This window comes from Arachis ipaensis, chromosome B10 (genome assembly GCF_059453495.1).
Source record: "Arachis ipaensis isolate K30076 ecotype BB chromosome B10, ASM5945349v1, whole genome shotgun sequence".
Lineage (NCBI taxonomy): Eukaryota > Viridiplantae > Streptophyta > Magnoliopsida > Fabales > Fabaceae > Arachis > Arachis ipaensis.
In genome coordinates this window covers 13,431,530-13,454,995 of record NC_142435.1, presented here as the reverse complement: position 1 = coordinate 13,454,995, position 23,466 = coordinate 13,431,530, and the positions used below count along the sequence as shown (strand labels likewise).

General features: G+C 35.6%; 3 protein-coding genes and 1 non-coding gene across 11 annotated transcripts; 2 read left to right on the top strand and 2 right to left on the bottom strand.

Annotated features, from left to right (window-relative positions):
• Positions 1 to 12,079: 12,079 nt before the first annotated feature.
• On the bottom strand, positions 12,080 to 13,015 carry LOC107620153 (uncharacterized). Its single transcript, XM_016322363.1, has one exon. The coding sequence runs from the start codon at positions 13,013 to 13,015 to the stop codon at positions 12,080 to 12,082; it is 936 nt and encodes a 311-aa protein (XP_016177849.1).
• A 2,105-nt stretch (positions 13,016 to 15,120) lies between these two features.
• On the top strand, positions 15,121 to 18,550 carry LOC107623304 (octanoyltransferase LIP2p, chloroplastic). Of its 8 annotated transcripts, none has more exons than XM_088506215.1 (7): positions 15,148 to 15,404; positions 15,448 to 15,501; positions 16,175 to 16,296; positions 16,774 to 16,866; positions 16,968 to 17,120; positions 17,199 to 17,614; positions 18,120 to 18,550. In XM_088506215.1, exons 5-7 carry the CDS (start codon positions 16,984 to 16,986, stop codon positions 18,491 to 18,493), a joined length of 927 nt encoding a protein of 308 aa, XP_088362341.1. In that variant the 5' UTR covers positions 15,148 to 15,404; positions 15,448 to 15,501; positions 16,175 to 16,296; positions 16,774 to 16,866; positions 16,968 to 16,983; the 3' UTR covers positions 18,494 to 18,550. The 8 variants fall into 8 exon arrangements, with proteins under 8 accessions (XP_088362333.1, XP_088362341.1, XP_088362343.1 ...); XM_088506217.1 differs by having other exon boundaries at positions 16,175 to 16,391; XM_088506207.1 differs by having other exon boundaries at positions 15,121 to 15,404; positions 16,774 to 17,120.
• On the bottom strand, positions 18,517 to 20,266 carry LOC107623305 (non-specific lipid transfer protein GPI-anchored 16). The gene is made up of 4 exons (XM_016325518.3): positions 19,849 to 20,266; positions 19,128 to 19,154; positions 18,900 to 18,968; positions 18,517 to 18,746 (listed from the first exon to the last, which is right to left on the bottom strand). Exons 1-4 carry the CDS (start codon positions 20,264 to 20,266, stop codon positions 18,628 to 18,630), a joined length of 633 nt encoding a protein of 210 aa, XP_016181004.2. The 3' UTR covers positions 18,517 to 18,627.
• A 1,142-nt stretch (positions 20,267 to 21,408) lies between these two features.
• On the top strand, positions 21,409 to 21,569 carry LOC148579196 (U1 spliceosomal RNA). The gene has a single exon (XR_015893789.1). It is a non-coding gene; the product is annotated as a U1 spliceosomal RNA (small nuclear RNA).
• The last annotated feature ends 1,897 nt before the right edge of the window (positions 21,570 to 23,466 follow it).

Sequence of the window (23,466 nt, the reverse complement as noted above, 5' to 3'; positions counted from 1 at the left end):
CAAAGGTAACATGGGATGCGACTCAAATACTTTCTTGGTTGTTAAGTGGAAAGTTAGTTTACAACCCAACCCTAATGAAACATTTCTGAAAAAATAAAGGAACTTTTAGAGTTACTAACCTCCACCGTTGCCAAAATCATGCGGAGCTTCTCATTGTGAGCATCATCAGAGTTGACATCTTCCTTTTGAACAGCCTTATCAGCTCTATGGGCCGACTATGTCGCAACATAGTGCAAGAAACCACGGCTAGTCAGAGGTCAATCAAGGCCACTACTAAAAAAATGAAAGAGACCATAGAAGAGAGAAACTCACCACGTCTGTTGGAAGCTCCAGATTGATGTTCCTGGTACGTGCATCCCCAGCGGTGTGCTTGTAGGAGGGAGTCAGAGGGGACGACACAAGCCTGCACACCAGATACGTGTCATTAGTCCAATATGGACTCCATGAAGATCCAATATCACCGAAAAGATAATAACTTTAAAAATTGTTACTTTAATATAACATATTCAACTTTATGCAAACCGAACAAATTAAAACACATACCCATCCTCTTCTGCTGGAAGGTGAGACTCCGTCGGAGCATCCATGGTTATCCCCCTAAGTAAGTGCAGTAGTAAAAAGCGTTTGTCAAGAAATGTGATACCGAGATAGTGAGATGGTGATGGATGTGAAGAGAGGAGACACAACCTAAACCAACTTATATAATGAAGGATCAATACCTCCAACAAAAGGGACTGATATTAGAAAAGACACTCACACGTAGCATTGGCCTACTAGCTCTGATCACCACAAAGGACAAATTATTGGAATTGCCCTTCCTTCCTGAAAGACCCTGCAATTTGAATTTTCATTTTTCTTGGTTATTTAAGCACGTGTTCTAATAAAGAATTTAAATAACCGATTACTCACACTGTGCAAGGAACTGATCATCACCAACGTCAACACTTTCAAAGTTCAACTTTGTGGAGGAAATCCATCTCTCTCGATGGCGCCAACTTTTTCTCCTACAAATTTTAACACCCTCGTCATACGTCTATCGGCTGATAAGGCGTGACGTGCCTATTGGTATATCATGATCATTGCACCCCTATCTGTAACGGACACGTCAGATCAAACGCTTAACATAATCTTCTTGAAAAGATTTGCATCTAGGATTACCTGCTAATCGTTGTTTTCTTTCGGCGTTATGGCAGGGAGACATCATCCATATCCCAGATTACGTGGATGAACCATGTCCACACATAACTCCGTTTATTCTAAAGAGTCATCATTGGTTCGTCCCAAATCTTCGGCTTCAAGTACTTGGTACACAAGCGGGTTAGAAATCTACTTAGATAGAAGTCGGCGATGGCTAGTGTGATGACTTTGGATAGTGACATGAAACAACCATACCCCTACCGTAGTTATCACATACTTGGAACTTGATGCCTAAACGTGTACTTTGATAAAAGGGCAGGGAGTATGCAACAACAAATAAGGGTGTCTTTCTTTGGATTTTTTATGTTTATTTATGTACATTATTGTATTTTTTTTAATATAATTTTTAGCCTTCATTGCTCATGTAATTTTTTTATTTTTATTAAATATATTTTTTTAATAGAACTTTTTTATTTGACTTTATATATTTTGTATTATGTTTTAAAATTAGTATATGTTTTATTTATTATTCTTAATTTTTATAACATTAATTTTATTACAAAGTTATACTTAAATATAAAAAAAAAAAGTACTAAAGAAGAGTACTAAGAGATAATCGGATTAATTTTTATTTTTACTAAGACAGATAAAGATGGTTTAATTTCAATGATTCAAGATACTAAAATTAGCTTGTCACCGTTATATTCGATCGAAATAAAACATTATTTGATTAAAATTAAGATATAAAAATGAAACTTATACGTTTTTAAATTTTTATCCGATTTTAAGAAGTTTAAATTATACTTTTTTTTTCATCTCTAAATGTTATTAGAAAAACATTAGTAACTTTACTCGGATTCATTTTCTTTATAAATCTTTAGTTCATATTCACGATTTGTTTTTAATAATGAAAAAAATATATTTATTTTTTTAATGATTTAACCACAATATTTATATTATTCTACTCGTACGAATTATTTAAATATATGATTCGAAATAAATAACGCTTAAAATTTTTTAAAAGAACAAATTTTACGATTCTAAATTTTAAATTTATTCAACACATGTACAACATCGCTTCTTATGTTAATATAATATTCCTCAACACTATTATATTGGTGTATTCTTATTTTTTCATGTCATAATTTTATTCAACTTATTTAAAATTCTAAAATTTTTTAAATTCAAAATTTCTTATTTTAGGTTTAGATAAATATAATCTAAATTAACAATTAAATTCAATCGAACAAAAATTAATGTACTTATGTCATGGTACTCGTATAGTTGATTATGAGTACTACATCATTAATAGTTAAATATATTAATCTTAAAAACAAACAATTTTTTTTAAATGGGATATAGACATAGTTATATAAAAACTAATTTAAAAGACACAAAGACTTAAAGCTATCATATTAAATTGCTTAAGTAAAAAATTTAAACGACTTTAACAACTGAGGTATAAATCTATTAGATAATAACAAATAATACATATAAAACTACTAAATTAAATAATTTTATTTTTCTTTGGCCACATATGTATACATAAATTTAAGTTCCTTAAGATTTGGGAAAGTGTCGAAACCACTATTCACCCCCTCTAGGTCTGTGCCTGTCACCTTGGGTATTATTTTTTTATATTAATTAGTAACTTTATTAACGTCCACATAACTCATTTGCTTAATTATTAGTGGCAAATTTAATGGTAACACTACATTGCACCTGTTTAAAACTTTTTCGAATAAAAATAGTGTTCGAAATGTTAGAGATCAAATTAAGATTTGTCCCAAATTTAGAGGACCAAAATAGTACTTTGTGAATAAGGGAGACTACGGTACGGTTCTTTACAGAGGTGTTCAAATTCAGATCAATTCAAATTAAATTGCTCATCCAATGAAAACCGATTAAAACGCACTAATTTGGATTTGATTGGATTATATTTTTTGCAAACCATTGAATTGGATCGAATTTTGGATCGAACTCCATAATGGATCTAATTCAGCCCAAACCGTACAATGTGTTATAATATTACTATTTTATTTTTATATTTACAATTATACTTATAACATGTTCAACTTGTTATATATTTTTATATTATTCATGTATTCTTATTTAATAAATTTTTTATGTTTGCCATGTGAATTATTTATTTTATTATAACTGACTTATAATTTTATTTCTATTGTTATGTTATCGTTGATTATTTAAGATATTTTTGAGACTTGTTATGTCATTGTTGGTTATTTAAAATTTAATGTTGAAACTTGTTATATATTTTTTATTTTTTACCTTACAAAACCTCAAATCCAATCTCATCCCAACCGCTTGAAATTGGATCAAATCGGATACGATTTAAAAAAAAAACTCATCCAATCCAATTCACACAATAAATAAAATTAGTGTTTGAATTGGATAAATTTTTTACTCAAAACCGATCCAAAACCTATCCAAATTGCACCGCAATCACCTACTTTATGTTAGTACATGTATAAGGGTTAGTGCCAAATTATGAACCAAACAATAAATAAAAAATGATGCAAAATTTAACAATTATGCCTCTACAGTTTTTAAACCAATAGTATAATGTTGGCAAAAAACTATACAAAAATAATGCACCTAAAAATGATCAATTGCCCTCAAATTAATACAAGCAACAACTATGGGCCAAAAAGGTCCATTATCCTTACAAAAAGGAAACCAGCCAAACCAAAACAAAAGTAAGCCACCTAAGGAAGTAGCCACCAAGCCACTAATACGGAAAGCCTGCGCTAAGGGGCAGCAGCTGTAATCTTCAATTCTTCATACAATCATATCTCGATTAACGCAAAATTAGGTACACACTTTACGATCCTCTCCATCATAAGCAAAAGTTCCATAAAAAAATCTCATCCATTCATATTTTAAAATTAGAGTGAATACCCCACCCAACTCTTGACAATTACTTCGAAAGGACAACGAGGCCCCCAAGAAAAAACATACTCAATTCGACCCCCGATTTTTTTGGGACTAATTAGCTCCTGTGCCAAAAAAAAATAACATTGATTTTTTTGGGCACAGGGGTCTCGTCCTTTCGAGGTAATTGTCAGAGGTCGGATTGAGTTTTTTTTTTTTTTTGTCAAGGGCCTCATCTTTCAAGATAATTGTCCGGGACTCTTAAAATTATTATTTTAACAGTGCAGATTCATTATACACCAGTATATCAGTAAAATACACTGGCACATGTGAAATTCTTCCTAACTTTTTTGGTACTTACGTGTTTTTTTCACTTATAAAATAATGGGGACCATTCATGTTTGTAACTATAGAGTGGGTGAAAAAAAATTTATCACGAAGAGAAAAAATATTCATATTAAGGTAAATGATGTGTTTGAATTCAGTAACAAAGTACTTTGACTTAGTAATACTTATTTTAATTATTATGTTTATTAATATTATTATTTGTATTAATACTTCTTAGAAATATTTAGTAACACTTATTTTTATTACTGTTATGAAAATATTAATAAAAAATAATAAAAATAAATATTATTAAGTCAAAATATTTAGTAATTCAAGTCAAATACATAATTTATTTTATTATGAATTTTTATTTTCTTTTTATAATAATTTTTTTCTCAGATTCCACTATAGTTATAAACATGCATGGTTCCACCATTTTATAAAAAAAAAAAATTCAAGTACCATGAAGGCAAGAATGAATCCTCTCCAGTGTTTTAAAAATTAGACAATGTGAATTGTATAATATGAACTATTAAAAATTATTAAAATAAATTACCGATTGTGATTAAAAAATTAATTTTAAATTTTTTAAGATAAAATTTAACTCTTTTTTTTTCTCTCTTATTTTCTTTTTTTTTCTTTTCTTCGTTTCTGTTATTCATTATCTTCCATCACCATCTTTTTTATGACTCTACTTTTTCAATAAAACATATCTACAATATTTATCTCTTAAAAATCTCAATTACTTAAGACTCATTCAAAATTTAATAATCTGGAACTCTTGCAAGTTGCAACTGAATTTTATTCAATTGAAAAGTACACGCTAATGCCGTTGTTTTATGATCAATCAACTAGAACTAACCACACATATTAAACAACAGATTAATATAAATAATGGGAATTAAATTATATTTATTCCTCTGATATTTTTGATTTTTTTATGAAAATTAAATTACACATATATTTTTCATCTTACATCATAATTTATAATCAAATACAAATTAAATAAATTTATACAATTTTAAGAATAAACAAAAGAAAGAAGAAAAGAAAAAAACATCTAAAAGATAACACACATCGTCAATCACCAACACATAAAAAAAAACATAACAAAACTTGTTTCATGCAATACCCTCAACACCTTGCATATGTGAGTTCAACACAAGCATTAACAAAGTCCTCATCTTTAAAATTTATAGAAAAAATTTGCAACATATTACCAATCTGGTTGGTGAAACATTGAGAGATGAAGAGTCTTTGGTGAAACATTTGTTCATTTATTTGTGTTGGTGGTCTATTGAATAAGAAGATGGAGTCATGGAGAAGATGTCGTGAATATTCTATGGAGGTTTAGTTTTATTTAGAATTATAGGGCATGTATTTATGCTTAATGTTGTTGTTGCTATTTCTGTTTTGATAAGTTGTTTGTTGATGCAACTGTTGTTTACTAGGTAAATTTTCATGCCACTTTGGACTAGTGTAGGTGCGAACAATTTCGGATCCGATTCGCAAGATTTGCAATTTGTATTTGAATCCGATTTACATTTTGAGGATATGATTCAATCTACAAATAAATAGGATCGGATATTGGATAATGGATTTTAGAGATGTATCTGCATTTTTGATCCACAGATATGAAAAAATAATTAAAAATATTAAATGTAAATAAAAATATATATATATACTCCTTTACAACCTAACCCTAATTTCAGTTTCAACGCTTCCCTCTCCTAAATCCTCATGAATTTCCCCTTTGATTTTTGGCTCTTCCACTGGTCTCTAGCCCTCCCTCTCCAACTCTCTGACGCCTCCAACCACCACCGCCTGCGAGCCATCCCTCCTCGGCTATTCTAATCCTTACTTTCCTAGTTTCTTCTTCCATTTTTCGGCACCTCTAACTCTTCCTCTTCTTTAGGTGTTGGGAAGCTCCGATCCTATTCGCTGGAACTCTCCTTCTGGTCTGCTGCTTCAGCTTTGCTGTTGGTGCTTCTTCTTCTAGTCTTCACCTTCGGCTTCTTAGTTCCTGGCTTGCCTTTCTCTGTCCTCGTCACTCGCCTCTCTTCTTGCCATTCACTGCTCGCCTCCTCACCTTTATTCCTCGTGTCGTTTTGCTTCTATTTGTCATTTTGCATTACTTCTACATACTGTAGTTTTGCTTCTGATCCTTTGAGTTTTACTTTTACTCAAATATGAATAAACTTTGGGATGCTTTTAATAAATAATTTAAATATTTTATTTACTAATATATGTAATTTGGAGGAGAATTACAAAAATGCACAATATTACATATCTTGTTTATAGTGTAAACGAAATAATTAAAGTTGTATCTTATTTACACTATAAACGAGATAAGGCACATGAAAATTTGAGCGTATCACAGGTGCAAATATGATATGTGGGAGATGAATTGAAAAACTTAAACGAGATACTTGCTTAATTAACACATTTTCACTATAAACGAAATATAGTACGACAAATTTGGTTCTCCTATAAAAGGTGCTGCAAGTGTGAGATATCATCACAAACAATTCACTCATTCTCCATTCTATTAACAAGTTTAGGAAAAATGTCTAGTAGTGAATATATTTTTGTGAGTGTATATCTCAATTGTCTCATGAGAAACAGTAATGATGGGGTTGTATCGAGTGTGATAGTCATATCCTTTTGTGCAATCGCTGTTAAGTACTCTATCTGAGTTAAAGAGCCTAAGTACCATGCTAAGTGTGAAGAATTACAGTATTCGAAGGAGTGTCGAGTACAGAATTGTGGAGTCTAATCGAGCAAAGTACCATGAGCGTTATAGTCAATCTGCAGTAGGTTGTCCTTGGAGTCTCCGTGTTTCACTCCAATAGAATCTTGGATATTGGTAAGCCACTACTTGATGTGTGAAATAAGTTTATTCTTGTTTATTATTTTTATTTTGGTTGAACGTATGCCAATATCATTTTAATTCGATAGGGAAGTACGTAAATTTGGAGGACCACACACTTGTCTAAGCCTCGATCATGTCTCAAGACCATTGACAGTTAGACAACAACCTTATTTGTAGTGTAATCTTGCCTCTCATACAATCCAACCCATCTGTTACCATCCTTATCCTATAAGGTGCAGTCAGACAGAGCTATCACTTCAAACCATTGTATAGAAAGGTTTAGATGGCTAAGCAAAAGGCAATTGCAAAGATCTATGGCAATTGGGAGGAGTTATACAATAAGGTTCCTAAGTTATTACAAGCTTTGCAGAGTTATTGTCCTGGCATGATAACTAATTTTAGTGCGGTCCCGTACTATGACGGACACCTGGTGGTAACCGACTGACTCTTCATTGGTGCGTAACCTAAGGTAGTACGCAACATCCTGTAGAGATGATGGTGCACTCACCCCAAAAAAGATGAAAAGTATGGGTCTTCAGACGCCATCGCTCCTCGAATGCAGATATTAGGTATTGTCAAACATAAAGTTCTTAAGTTGCACTGTATTATCAAACTCAGCCTCCCTAAGATAAGAGAGAATGCCGTCTAGTGGTGCTAAAATACGGCTACCTTGCCTAGGAAATAGGAAGCAAGGCCTCTGTTTAAAATAATAAATAAATTAAAACGACATTTTCTAAAAATAAAATAAAAAAATATAATATTAATTCCTATAAATTAATCTTAAACAAGAAATGACATGTTTAAACAAGTAATGTTACAAACATGTTACAAAAATATTATATTTATTTAAAACAACTTGCTAAACAAAATATTTAAATTCCTAATCTATCATCACAGGTTTATGTCCTGAATAAAATAAATTATTTAATTACAAACATGTTCCACCGAATACAAACTAAAATAAGTTACTAATGGGTATCAACTAAACAAAATAAACTATCAACTAATCTAACCTAAGTCATTCATCCTATCACAACATCTACTATAGTCTTACATATTATTGCATAAACCGTCTAACTATAACAACTATATGATGTTTTTTACTAAACAAAACAAAATAACAATACTAACCTCAAAGTCTATCGCTTTAGCGATGTGCTACGTCTCGTTCAGTCGATTGATATTGTTCCTTCGTATATCTGTGTGAGTCATAATGTCCAACTAGCTCAAATATGTCAAGAAAAAGCTCTAAGATGGAGGAGAGAAGTGAGAAATGGAAGAAAATAAAAAATAGGAGGCGCTATAAACAACTTACATATATAAGTGCACCCTCAACGAGATAAGCAACGTTACACAACATATGTACACCCGTGATAGGACCAACGCGCATGTGTTTTATCTCGTTTACACTGTAAACGAGATATGTAATGTTGTGCATTTTCTTAATTTTTCTCCAAATCACATATATCAGTATATAAAATATCTAAATTATTTATTTAAAAAATCCATAAACTTTGTATTATGGTTCTTTAGTTGTGCCTCTCTTGCATAGTTGTCAGAACCTCGGTCGAACTAGAAAACTGGTGAACCGGCCACGAGATTCCACACAGAAAAGAATAGGTGGAAGCCGATTTTACCCACCGGTGAAATTTTTAGTTTTTTTAACCCCACCCCACATAAACAACGTGGTTTTCTAGTTCTTTAAAAAAATGAAAACCTTAACCAGTAACCCTCGAAGTCCCGTCCCCCTTCACTCTCATAAGGAGGTAGAGCTCTTAGCCTTTCATTCTCTCACTCAGTCTACCACCGCCACCGCACGGTTGCTGCCACGTCACCAGCTCCTTTGCATTGTCTCGCCAGCTCCTGTACATCTGTTGCCTTCATCTGTGGCTCGTCTTCCCCTCGCTAGTCTTTGCTTTGTCGTGATTGGTCTCCCTCTTTTCTGCCCGCGTTCCGCCTTCACATCATCAGGTATGCTTTTTATTTTTTTTAGTTATTAGATTATAATTTGATTAACTAATTAATTGATTCAATTGATTTTGGATTGTTGTTGATTATAATTTATTGATTTTATGGCAGATTATTCAAATTTTTGTTTTACAATATAATATATATAGGTTTCGTGGTCTATTTATGTTTTTTCTCTCTGCCTTTTATTATTATGAGAATATAACATCTATACATTAAAGACGTAAATACATCTTTCCTATTTCTTTAGAAATCGTGATAGGCGTGTGATAGATTATGATTTGGACGTAAACTGCGACAGGGGTGTAGTGATTTACGTTGGGTTGCGTGTGAGAAGAAACTGCTACACCCCTCTAGCGGTTTCTAATGGAATACTTAAAAGACATAAACCGCAGTACCCCTGTAGCGGTTTATGCTTGCCTATATATCCCCTAAAAAATAATATGTTATTGTTAATATAAAAACTCATAACAATTTTCAGATTCATCGAACCTAATTTCTTCTATTTATACTGACGTTGAATCTAATTTGAATTTTTTTTCTATTATCAGAGTCATATGCCTAACGATCTTCTAAATTAAAGTTGAGTTCTTATAATATGGAACTCATACAAGAAATTGAAAAGTAGAGTTTTATTTGAGTGCTACAAGTTAAATTGGTCTTTTGAAATTGACAATATAAAATTTATATTGGAATACTATAAAAAAATTGACAAGAATTATTCTTATTTTTTAAAGGTACAACAGAATAAGAAAAGAAAATGAGAGGTTAAAGTTCTTAATACTATGTGACTTATTGTGATGCATTAAGTACACATATACGAGTGGTTGAAGTCGTTATATATTTTAGTGTTATTTGTATGAACTGTATCATGCCTTTTTTGTTGAGTTTAATACAATACTACTTATGAACACTTATATTGTTTTTATACCACTTTTGTTTACATCAGGTTGTAATGAATATAGAATAGTACACTAAAAGGGATGAATATTAAGTTAATTAACTCATGATAATCGGAATGATATGCATACAACACATAATTCTTCATTTTATACATCTTTAAGTTCCATTTTAGATAAATGAGAAAGATTTTTATTTTATATGAATACAAGTTTAACATATCATTTTAGGTTAACTAGTGTAGTATCAAAACTCAAAAACATGTGCAGGGTATAGACACAACTTAAATCGTACTTAAGCACCTGCTAAACTAATAAATTCAAATTCCAAACAAGGCACAACAATCATATGTTAAAGTTGACATTATTACTCATATAACCTGAAATTGATATAAACAAGGTCCCAATCATTCATCCAACTTTTAAATTGATATAGGCAAGCATAAACCGCTATAGGGGTACCAAGGTTTATGCCTTTCAAGCATTCCATCAGAAACCGTTAGAGGAGTGCAGCGGTTTCTTCTCACACGCAACAAATGCAAACCACTACACTCCTATCGCGGTTTACGTTCAAATCATAATCCACCATACGCCTATACCGGTTTCTATTGAAATAGGAAAAATGTATTTGCGTCTTCAATGTATAGATTTTGTATTATGATAATATTAAAAGGCAAACAATTTATTTTGGTAACTTGCCCTAGTTATTATATATTGATATATTGATTTTTAAAACTTATTGCTTTTTTTATAGAAATCGGGACTTAAAGCCCAAAATAAAAAAACTAGACGAAAACTATCATAGAGAAAGCAATTGTAATGAAGTTTGCATGAAAACTTAAAGAAATACATGAGGGAATAGAAAAAAATGATATCCAAACTTAAAACTTGATTGTTGTTGTTTTAAGTAGATTTAGAATAGATAAATTGATGTTTATTTGAATTTATATTTATATAGAATGACACTTGAAAGGAAATTTTAAAGCAATTGAAATTTGATGCAATTGAAATTTGTATATAAATTGTTGTCGTTTTAAACTTTTAATGTAGGTTTAGAATAGGAATTTGATGCTAGTTGGAATTATTTGATTCTTGCTAGTTTAATATTTGATTGTTGTTGTTTTAAGGGCAATTTATACAAATAAAATGATTGAACGAAACTTTTACGCAAATACAACATTGGCAATTTCCAGACGCAAATGTAACAAACGCAATTGTATGTAATCCGCTACACCTTGTAGCGGAACCCAATTGCACGTAATCCACTACTGGCTGTCGCGGATTACGTTGAGAACTTCAATACTTATAAACCGCTACACCCTGTAGCGGTTTATGCTCATATGGTGATATACTTATAATCCGCTACACCCTCTAGTGGATTATGAAGAGTGTGGAAGTTTGGGAAGATGCCTAACAATACCAGTCTAATAGTAACAACTCGTGATACAAAATGTACGAAGTTATACAAATACAGTCTTCATAAACAATAAGCCGTAGAAATATAATAGGCACCAGGCATTAACACTAACACGGATTAAATTACTACATTAGTCATAAGTCATAAGCCATACAAATAAGTCGGAACAAATACTAACACAAACACACCAAAGGCACTAACACTAACACCCAAAAACATAAATTGCTACATGCGAAAATAAAATTCAAAAAACTAGAAGCACACAGACTAGAAGTCCTACGAACTACCGGCAACGGTGGAGCCTCTCTGGGGGCAAGATCTACGCGTGTGCCCAGACTGTGTGCAGAGCCCGCATCGCTTTGGTCGGTGAGGGTCGGCCTCATCTATGTTGTTCCGGATTCTGGTAGACCTCGGTCGCCCATCACAACAACGCCTCAAGCTGTGGTCCGGAATAACGGTCGAATCGTCATAAGATGGCCAAAGTCCCTCCGGTATTGGCGGCACAAAACCCATTTGGTACACCCTGAACACCTTCTGCATGGTGTAGACCTCGTCGACATAGATAGACTAGTCAAGTCGTGACTGGGCACAACATGCAATCGCATGGCAACATGGATAATGGAGAGCCTGAAAGTATCCAAAGTCGCATGTACGATCCTGAAGGGAAACTCGGTACGTCCCAAGTGAAAAGCTCCCGGTCGGTGTCGTCTCGGCAACGGTGTACTCAGACTGGTGTCTATCGAATAGGGTGACAGTGAAGCATCTGGAGTCTTTCAAGTTGCGCTCCATCGCCTTCATAAAAGACTGGCAGAACTTGGCACTGCTGGCCAATTGAGCCTCTACTGTCTGACCACGAATCACAAACAACTCCGCTAGCCGACCATATGTGGACTTCACTAGGGCGGTAACCAGAAGATTCCGTGTACCCTTTATAACAGAATTAACACACTCAGATATATTGGTCGTCATGTGACCGAATTGTCTGCCACCATCCTGGTGCTGATTCCACTTATCGTATTCTATTCTATTCGCCCAATTACACATTGCCGGATTCTCAATCCGTATTATATCAAACCAATAGTGAAACTCTGCCCCAGTCTTCACATAAGCAGCGTTCACAAGCAAACGCTTTGCATCTGTGCCCTTGAAACTGAGTGTGAAGTTAGCTGCAACATGTTGAATACAAAATGCTCGATACACATGCGGGGGTAACCACCCACTGTTAGGGTTCTCTAGTGCAGCCTTGATGCCATTGTGCCTATCTGAGATGACCAGTATCCCCTGTTGCAGAGTCACATGTTGTCGCAGGTTGGTCAGGAAGAAAGACCACGACTCGGCATTTTCCCTCTCCACGAGACTGAAAGAAATAGGCAAGATGTTGGAGTTCCCATCTTGAGCGATGGCCAGGAGCAAAGTCCCTCCATACTTGCTATACAGATGAGTACTGTCTATGCTGACCAATGGCTTGCAGTGTCGAAAAGCTTCAACACAAGGAGGAAACATCCAGAAAAGACGATGAAAGTACACGGTTGAGTCATCGACGTCATCACTGACTCAAACTGGAGACGTCTTCAGCAAGGCAACCGTCCCCTCCATGGTAGACTGCACACCAAGGATTCAACGAGGTAGCTCGGCGTAGGACTCTTCCCAGTCCCCGTATATCTGTGCTACCGCCTTCTGTTTTGCCAACCACGTCTTTCTGTAAGTTGGCTTGAACCCGTACGTTCCTTCAGTAGCTTCTTGCAACACCTTTATCAATACCGTCGCATTGGCTCGAACCAGAGGAAAGATCTTCACACAGATCACGTGATAATCTAGTTGTTGGTGGTTGCTTGATATCGATGTAGCCAAGCATGTGTGTGGTCCGTGTACCGTCGAACCTCCCATGTTCCCTTCCGTGCTCGAAGGCTAATGCGAATTATCCACGTGCAACCCTTTCCGAACTCCCGACTCCATCACTCTGTACTCAACACCGCACCGAATGTTGTAATCTTTTACAGTAAGCATAGCTTCCTCCTTACTGTGGAAAGATTGACCAACTTGAAATTCAGCTACAGAATTTCCCTCGTGCAACCCTTGACCCCCAAAGGTTGGTGTTGACTCCGTCGGTTGGCCGATGGCTTCCAGATCCAGGGTAGAATAATGTGCAGGTTGCTCATGTGTGCCGGCACTTGACGGTGGTTGACATGTTGCTGGGTTTATTGGAATTTCATCATCGCTGTCCCCTCCAATGTCAGCAGGCTCTTTGTCGGAATCATCCTCTAGCATAGCATTTTCCACCCGATCCGGTTCCCCCTCACGTCCTACATCTGGAGATGGATGAGTTGAGGTGAATATCCCAACTGGACCGGCTGGCCGATACTCCAACAAACACTCAGGTGCAACGACAGGCCTCGAGGTGGAGGCACCCCATCATGGTGGATTGAGGGTTTGGAGCGGATGCACCAGAACTATCGATCCCATGTTTCAGGTTCGCAAACAACTCGTGTATCCTCACTTTCGGAAAATTCCGACGACAATGAAACAACACCTGCATATCTTCATCTGTTTGTAACACGAATGTTTCATATTGCACGCCGGTTGACACAACCGCAATAGGAATCTTGTAGAATAGCTTCTTCACCCACTTTGTGCCACCCGCGCCTAACTTCTGCAGTATACTGCTCTTCAGATCGAATAGTGTATCAGACGATCTGACGAAAACACTCAGTGGTTCTCTCTTTGTAAACTTCACACCGTGCCTCATACTCTTTTTTATTTTTTCAGAATGGTGCATTAACACCAAAAAGCTCTCTTCATTTTTCATCCCTCAAGTTATGAATGAATGAAAATGACACTCTACACAACTTGCTGGGTATATATAGGCATCTTCCCAAGCTTTCACACTCTTCATAATCTGCTAGAGGGTATAGCGGATTATGAGTATTGAAGTCCTCAACGTAAAGGTTCCGTTACAGAGTGTAGCGGATTACATACAATTGCGTTTGTTGCATTTGCGTCTGGAATTTGCCAATGTTGTATTTGCGTAAAGGTTTCGTTCAATCATTTTATTTGTGTAAATTGTCCTTGTTTTAATGTATATTTAATATTTGATTGTTGATGTTTTAATATAAATTTAATACTTGATTGTTTCTCATATTGGTACTATTGCATGATTGTATTAATATAGGTTTAATGCTAATTAGTATTTTTCTAATAGTTATTTTTAGACTTTGAGATTTGATTAATGTTAAAATATTAGTGAAGACATTTATTTTCTACTAATATAGGTTTAATACTTGTTGATTGATTATTTTATATTTTTATTTAAATGAGACTGGGTTAACGGGTTCAACTAGTGACCTAACGATTGAACCAGTAATCCAGTGACCTAATAGTCTGATCGAGTCGATCATCGGTTTGATTCTAACAATTATGTTATCTTGCATGGTTTTAAAAACCAGACTGGATTGGCCGGTCGGACCGATACAACTGTGAACTGGATGCTTATGCGGTTTGTTCAACATAAAAAACTGCTATGTTGAAAATCGGATGTAAACCGCTGACCGGCTGGTCGGATCGAACCGGGACTGGCCGGTTTTATTGAAACGGCATCGTTTTTGCGTTATAGAAGAGTCAGGTTCTCCTCGGTCCTCACTCCTCGCCTGAAGCCCTCGCCCCCCTCTCGAGCCTCATTCCTGATTCCTCAGTCTCGTACATACTCTCATTATTCCTCCCCAAAACACAACCCTAGCCTCCATCGCGCCGCTGTTGGTTTCACCGTCGCCGCCTGGTTCGTCGTAGTCGTTCGCCAAGCCTCCTGTTTCGTCGTGTTCGAAGGCCCTTCCATTCCCCCAACGTCAGCGTCTCCAGGTCCTGCTCCGCCGTCGTCTGTCTGTCGTGTTCGTCGCCAGCTCCCCGTCGTCCGTCGCCAGCTCGGCAGTGTTCGTCGCCAGCTTCCCGTCGTCCGTCGCTCTCCCTCAAATCTCTGGTCACTTACCTCGCCGAAGGTAATGCCTCGGATGCTCAGTCAGTGCTCGGTGCTTTCTCTTAGTTGACTGGCTTTGCTCACTGCTTGATGATAAATTTTAACCCTGTTACTGGCTTGTTCTTGTTTGTTCTGGGTTGATTAACTGGTACTGGCTTACTGATTGATGATAAATTGATCCCGATAAATTGTTACTGGTTTGTTCTTGCTTTTTTCTTTTTCTGTTGTTAAATTTTGTTAAAGTTTCCTGATGATAAATTTTGTGCTCATTGCCTAAAGGAATACTTGTAATTTAAGTTGGTTCTTAATACTCTTTTTGTATCACAAAGCTCACTACTAGTGCCTGCTGTTCGTGTTATTTTTTTTAGTTCAGAAATGATCAAATTATATTTGATTATTGAATGGCTCTGCTCACTACTGCTATGCTATGTTGTACTCTGGTTTGTGTCTTCTTTGCTGCTGTGCTGTGTTTTTTTGCGCTCTGCTGTTCACTGCTGTGCTTTTTTGTGTTCAATTAAGTCAATTAAAACTGTGCTTTGGGCTTAATTGTGCTTCGATTGTTAAGTTAGTTAATTCAGCATATGAATTTTGCCAACTATGCATTTCTTAGATTAAGACTTGCACTAGTTTCTTTGCTAGTAACAACTTATGCGACTGATTTTGCACCGTTATGAACTTATCCATTCCCCTTGTAGGCATGCACTTGGTGGCTTTGATGGAAGCACAATGGTGTCGACCATTGAAGTGTTTGATCCTTGTCGCGAAGCATGGATAACCGGGGAACCCATGAATCATCCTCGTCGCGAAGCACAATATGGTGTCTACTAACCCTTTTTTTTAATTATATAGGCATCTTTAACCAATTCTCCCAAGTCTATATGTGAGCTACCACCAGTTCCCCCTTCTTCTAGGGTAACCACTTTGTCTACAGGTTTATTGATGACTGCAGTTATGCTTTAGGGTATTAAATTTTTAATTTATTTATTATTTTATTATAAAACAGTTTTTCCAGTTGAACCAGTGAACTAGTAACTAGAATGGTTCGATGACCGGTCCGGTTTTCAGAACCTTGCTCTCTTGTATTAATTTTTTTCAAAAGTTTAGATACTATTAGAAAATTGTGGGTCTGTGTGGTTTAGATACACGTGCATTGATCTGTTTGACTTAAATATGTAAATCTTGAAGTTGTCAATTTATGTTGATTACATTATATAGAACTAGAATACTATTGAATCTTTCTTTTAATTTTTTTTTTATTTTTAGAGAATAAATGCTAATGTGTGTCAATTTTTAGGTAATATATGAAACTGAATTTGCAGAAGACCAGGCAGTTGTTTATGCTTCTAAATGAGTTTTTAGTGTTACTCCTGACCATGATTATATAAAGGTAATGAATTCAAATTGGACTTGATACATTGATCGCCTCCTATTGTCCTTAGTTGCCACCATCTTTGATATCGCCGGTATTTTCATCTCACAAACACACAGTATCCCGTAATCAGACATGAATTTGTTGAATACAGTCCCTTCATCAGCGCCTCCATGCCCTTCTCTACCTTTGCGCACCCACTCCAACCTGTCCAAGTCACTCCAATTCTCATATCCGAAACCATCCAAATTCACATCTTACGGAGCAAGGCTGTAAGTTGCACTACTATTCTGTTTATACACATTTAACACTTGAAAATTCTCACCAACGGTGTTAAGGAAATTGCGCAGCTGCGAGCTCTTTGATTTGCACCAAGAGCAAGTCCCTTATGAAGTGGCATGGTCTTGGCAGAAAGACATTGTGAAGGAAAAGAAGGCTCAGCTTGAGAACGAAGGAGATTGCAGTGACACCCTTATTGTTCTGCAGCACCCTTCCGTGTATACATTGGGTACTGCCAGTACCAAGGACAACCTAAATTTCAACATCAACAATGCACCCTTTAATGTTTATCGTACTGAGCGAGGTGGTGAAGTTACATACCATGGTCCTGGCCAGCTAGTTCTGTACCCTATTATCAATCTAAGAAGACACAAGATGGATCTACATTGGTACCTCAGGACACTGGAAGAGCTTGTCATTCGTGTTCTTTCTTTGACATTTTCCATTCAAGCTTCTCGAGTGGAAGGTTTAACTGGTGTCTGGGTTGGTAAGTCTAAGTTCCTTTTTTTTTGCTACTATGCAACCTTAGACTTGTATACTTTTGATAATAATACCACTCAAATTTAGGTTCATAAAAATATAATATTATAATTTCATATATCATGAAAGATTAGCTTGATATTCAAGATTATTGGCTTTATCAAAATAGGTTGGATAAATTAGTCTTGGTCATGTTTAACATTTTAGATATTGCAGCCAAGTTTACAATCTTTCTGGCTAACTTGTAAACAATTAAGTTTATGACTTCACGACTAAACTCTCATGAGTTTTAGTCTAGCTTTACAATTATACAACGTTAGATGAACTCTCAGGTTGGATTAATTTGGTTTCAGCTTATAGAATGGTTTCTACAAGGACATATATAAATTATATGCTACTGCCTGATTGATACCTAAGCTTTCAAGACATAAATTAGTTGATGGATTGATTAGTCCAAAACCATTGTCTTCTTTTTTGAAATTCTCCTAACTCCTCGTTGAAATTTGCTCCAGGAAACGAGAAAGTTGCAGCTGTAGGTATAAGAGTGTCTCATTGGATAACATACCATGGCTTAGCACTTAATGTCACAACAGATTTGACTCCCTTCAAATGGATCATCCCATGTGGCATACGCAACCGCGAGGTTGGAAGCATTAAAGGGTTGTTACTGAGAGAAGCTCAATCATCAAATATGGCTGCTAATGGAACAAATGATCTGCATTCTATTATGCATGATGATGGCGGTCTAATTGGTATTACTCGCAACTCCTTGATTGAAGAGTTTTCAAAAGTGTTTCAGCTTGAGTACCGTCACAGAACTATTTCTGTACCTATGTTGTATGAAAGGAATCAAAGTGATATTGTTACTGAAACACAGCAAAGTTGAATTTGTTTGATATTCCTTGGAAATATTTATCTTAAGGGTAAGCTAAAACATTGCAACTACTTTTTATTTCTTTCAAGTTTCAAATGCCAAAGATGACCAACAAGATAAAACAATACAATAATAACAGGAATCCATTATTGGTAACTGTATTCCTGGAGTTTTCTTGAGTTCTTATTCTTCTTCAATGGTTTTGATTTTGCTTCTAGTGTTGCCAATGTTGGTTGTGAAGTCTCAGAATTGGGTGCCTCAGAAGCTGCACTCAAGTATAAGATAAATTAATGTCACATTGTTTTGCCAAAATTTTCATGGAAAGCAAGTACATTAACAAAGAGCAATAAATCATTGTCTTTTACACAACTTAGTCATATTAAATTTTAATTATCAAATTGAGGGGTTTCATAAATACCTTGTGGGCTTAGTGGAGATTCAGCTATTGGAGGAAGTGATTGGTCATTTGATCCAAGCATTGCTGGACCTGCGAATAAATATTTTCTATATATAAAACAGTTTATCCAAATTGAAATTTAACTCAATATGGGATTTAGACAGAGATGGAATTTATCATAAGGAAGAATGTGAAAACGGAAAACATGCTAAATTACAAAATAATATAGCAATTGAACAAAGTAACTACCTGGAGCTGGTATAGGAGAGCCAGAAGCTGCAATAATGTACAATAACAATACTTCATTAGCTATTTAAATATTTCATTAAGAAAATAACAATGGGAAAAGGTACGTTTTGACATATTATTATGTAATAAGAATATTAGTAATTTAGATTATTACGAAAAAATATTATTATTTTCTAAATTATGTTTGAGAAATTGTCAATCATGTGGTAATTTAGATAGACATCTCTTATAAGATAATATAGAGTAATGTAACTCAATTACACAAGGTAATGTTGAGTTTAGATAGTTTCATCCAATTATCCAAATTCCAAACTTAACCAGCACTTATCAAACCCCTTTTAGGATATATTTGTGAATTTTGATTTTTGAAGAAAATAACAGGAAATAAATTAGAATAAGTATAGAAAACTAATTTTTAATTAGGCAACATTAGTTAATTATTTTATTATAAATTGTTTTTGTAACAATCGTTTTTAGGAGGTTTAAGGTTTTAGGGTTTAAGATTAGGATTCATGGTATCATATTTAAGATTTAGAATTTAGAATTTAAAATTAAAAAAAAAATTGAGGATTTAGAATTAAAAAATTTAGCCGGCTGCAAAATAGCTGTCTCCCTATTGAAATTATGGGATTAGTGTGTAAATTTGATTAAATTTTTTATACTTTGAAGCCCTTCTTTGCCTCTCCCTCCAAAATCAAAACTTTAAGGAATAAGGACACACCTTTGCACTGTAAAGGAAGTTCATTGATGTTGCATGCTTGTGGAAGAAAAAGGGCAAGAACACTGTTAATAGGTAATGGGATTGGAGCATTGGCTGAAATCACAAGGCAAGCACAATCTATACTATTACTCATCAAAGACCTTAGTGAATCACAACATGAAGATGATGGTGCTAATCCATTACTTGAACTTCCTGTGATGAAGTTTGCACATGCTGTGAAATTGGTTATCATTGATCTTGTGCATGGTGTAGTAATTTGACCCTTAACCAAGTTTAGTGTACCCATAATTATAATTAGTATGGTTGATATCACAGTGATTTGGAAAGCATATGTGAGTTGTCCCATATTAGTCTTTGGTGGGTTAAAGAATGATTTGATTGTAGGTAAGTGTCTTTGGATGTTGATTGGTTTGATCATAAGATAAGGACATGATTTATACATTGCAATGACTCAACGAAAAAGAATTGGTAGATTTGAATTTGATGATTTAGGAGTTCAACTACTTTAACCAACATGTATATTGGAATATCTTTTGTTAATTCCCGTTGCTGTATTTGGTATGGTTGGTTAGAAATTTAGAATGCATATTTTCGTTTTTCAAAACCAAATGTATGAAAAAAAAAAAAAATCAATACACTTCTCATTTGGCATCTTTTTGTTTTAGCATATTTTAACACTAAACTATTCTCTTATGGTTCCCCAGCTGAATCTCCAGCTGATTCACCTGAAGGTTCAATTGCACCTTAAGATTCAGGTTCAGATTCTCCCTCAGGTATAATATTGTAGTAAAGGAACTTTGAAAATTTTACCCTCCTTTTCATGATATAATAAACTCAGAATTAACAGTTTAATTAAGATTGTTAGTAGAAAAGATGTTTCAATGCATGATAACACTTTTTAGTTTGGTGTATTCTATTGTTGTAGTTGCAGGATCTAAGAGAGTTCCAGGAACAAATGGTGGGTCATCTGATGGAGGCAACATTAAATTCCCCTCCCACTTTTTGCTCTCTCTTGTAATTGTTTCTTGTTTCTCTTCCATCACCAACCTCTGATTTTTGAGTCTTGTCTGCAGAGACTTGAGAGACTTGAGTGCTGAGGTTTTTTAATGATGTTTTGCCTTTTGTTGTGTCACTTCTTATCTATGTAGTTTGTATAAATAACGAGTTTTAATTTTATATATGTTTCCTTTATTATTCAGGCTTGATTATGCCATAGAAACCTACTGATTAATCTAAATTTTCTGAGCTATGAAACAAAACTATGTATGATTCATTAGTTCAACAGCTAATTGAAACTGGGTTCAATTTTCTTTAATTTACAAAGCATAGAGCATACGTATTTTCTTAATGATACAGTAATCATGATTCATATAATGTATTAATCTACTAATGTAACTTACATTGCTTATTGTGGGGAATTGGGTATCTCGAACTGGGAGGAGGAATAAATATGAGTCGTTAAGTTCTTGCTGAATAATCCTATAGTCCCACATCTTGGGGATCAGAATGTGCGGGTGATGCATTGGGCTATAAAAGAGAAGGGAGTACAACAATTCCAATATACTTACCTGGACGGGGTGAATGGGCGATCAAGAAGGCCCATGGCCTAGGCTGGTGACTTCCATTGCACTTCGGAAGGGTGCCCGCCTAAGGTCTACCCAAGTGGTGGAGCCTACGTCATAATTTGTGGCAGTGGGGGCCTGCGTTCGCGCGGCCCCTTCCAATACAGTTCAAAATTGTTCGGGCCTTAGTTCTTTGGGCCTGCTCGTTGTTCTATGCGGTTCTACTAAATCGAAAAGAATACACTGGTAAAGGAAGATAGAGAAATGTATATTAAAATATAAGGTTACATGTGGATTTATTTTAGGAAATTATTTAATTTAATTAATTAATTAAAATTTAAATGTGAAAACAACCCAATCACGCAAAGTTTTAAAAACACAACTAAATGGGACTGTTTTTAAATAAAAAAAATTATTATTTTCAAAAAGAAAATAGAAGAGTATTGTTTATCAGGATATAATTTTTTTTTAAAATTGAATAAACACGATAATTTTTTTAAATTGAATAAATATAATTAATTATACGAAAGTAATAATAGGAATATACGAAAGTAATAATAGGAATATACTTATTTTTAGGGCAAAAAATTAAAATAAACCAAGGGAAGTTGCAATAACCTACTAAATGAGCCAAAGTGAAATTCGTTTCAGCAATGAGCCAAATCCTATATATATAATTCGAACCAGGGTGGTTCGAATTCCATTCATGAATAATTCGAACCAGGGTGGTTCGAATTACTAAGAGAGAAGTTGATTCAAGTAAATCGAACCAGGGTGGTTCGAATTACAGGGGAGGAAACTGCAGCACATAATTCGAACCAAGCTGGTTCGAATTATATGGGGAGACGCTGCATAAAGTAATTCGAACCAGGCTGGTTCGAATTACACAAACCGAATTCGAACCAGTCCGGTTTGATTTAGTGGTAGACAGTGCAGTATATATATGGTTGTAAACGTGAGTTGCTTTCATAGAGGGTGTAAGATGGCTAGTGAGGAGAGTTTTGTGGTTTTGGTTCACCACAGAGGATCCATTAAGAAGAAAACTCGCTCCGGTGTGAAGTTTACAGATAAGGATCCTCTCTGTATTGTCGTGAAACCAACGACGAGCTATGATGACCTTGTTAGATCTGTGCTGATGAAACTTGGTCTGGAAGGTGCGAAGCGAGTGAAGAAATTTTTCTATCGCATTCCAATCACTGTCTTGCAGGATACCGTGAAGTATGATTGCTTCACGATTGGTAGTGATGAGGACCTGCAAGTCATGTTTCTATGTCGGAGGCAGTTTTCCGAGGTGAGGACACCAGAGTTGTTGACAAAGCTGGTTGATGTGGTATTCAGCTCAGGGGGTTCGAACCGAAATGCCACCACTGAAGCCGCGGCAGCCGGTTCCAGTTCCAGGCCTGCCGTTGCTTCTTCGTCCGTCCCTGTGTACGAGCCAGCGGTCCAACCAGTCGCCTCCCCGTCTTTTGCTGTTGATCTCAATGATGGAGTAGGCGACGTGGTAGGATCAGTTGATATTCTGCCGAACGCTTTACAGGGAGTTCTACCGGTTGGCGTCGGAGACGGAGTGTTGGGTGATGTAGAGGAGGACGACGTCGAGCCGGATATGATTGAGGATGACAGCGGCGACGAGGTTGGAGCGACTGAGCCTGCATTGGCGGTCGGTGGTTCTAGTTCTGGCACACAGCAGTATCCACCACATTTTTCCTCTTTGGACCTGGATGCCATGAGGCAAGAGGGTGTTTCAGGGCACTCTGTTGGATTCGGAGCTAGAGATGCTGAAGGGACTGCTGGTTTGACAGAGTTCCAGGTTGGTCAGCAATTTCAGGATAAAGATGAGGCCCTGTTAAGTGTGAAGACTTACAGCATCCGGCGAGGGGTACAGTACAAGGTTGTGGAGTCTGATCATCGCCGTTATGTGGGCAAGTGTTCTGAGTTTGGGAATGGGTGCACATGGTTGATTCGACTGAGTCTGCGGAAGCGCAAGGGCATTTGGGAGGTCAAATGGTACAATGGACCTCACACTTGTCTTGCGACCTCCATCTCGAGTGACCAC

Coding starts and splice junctions, on each gene's coding strand:
- LOC107623304 (XM_088506207.1), top strand. CDS start 16,984: ATGAATTTGTTGAATACAGTCCCTTCATCAGCGCCTCCATGCCCTTCT. Junction 17,121..17,198: donor ACATCTTACGGAGCAAGGCT/GTAAGTTGCACT, acceptor GAAATTGCGCAG/CTGCGAGCTCTTTGATTTGC. Junction 17,615..18,119: donor TTTAACTGGTGTCTGGGTTG/GTAAGTCTAAGT, acceptor AATTTGCTCCAG/GAAACGAGAAAGTTGCAGCT.
- LOC107623305 (XM_016325518.3), bottom strand. CDS start 20,266: ATGATCAAACCAATCAACATCCAAAGACACTTACCTACAATCAAATCA. Junction 18,969..19,127: donor CTCTCCTATACCAGCTCCAG/GTAGTTACTTTG, acceptor ATTTATTCGCAG/GTCCAGCAATGCTTGGATCA. Junction 18,747..18,899: donor ATCTCCACTAAGCCCACAAG/GTATTTATGAAA, acceptor ACTTGAGTGCAG/CTTCTGAGGCACCCAATTCT.
- LOC107620153 (XM_016322363.1), bottom strand. CDS start 13,015: ATGTTTCCTCCTTGTGTTGAAGCTTTTCGACACTGCAAGCCATTGGTC.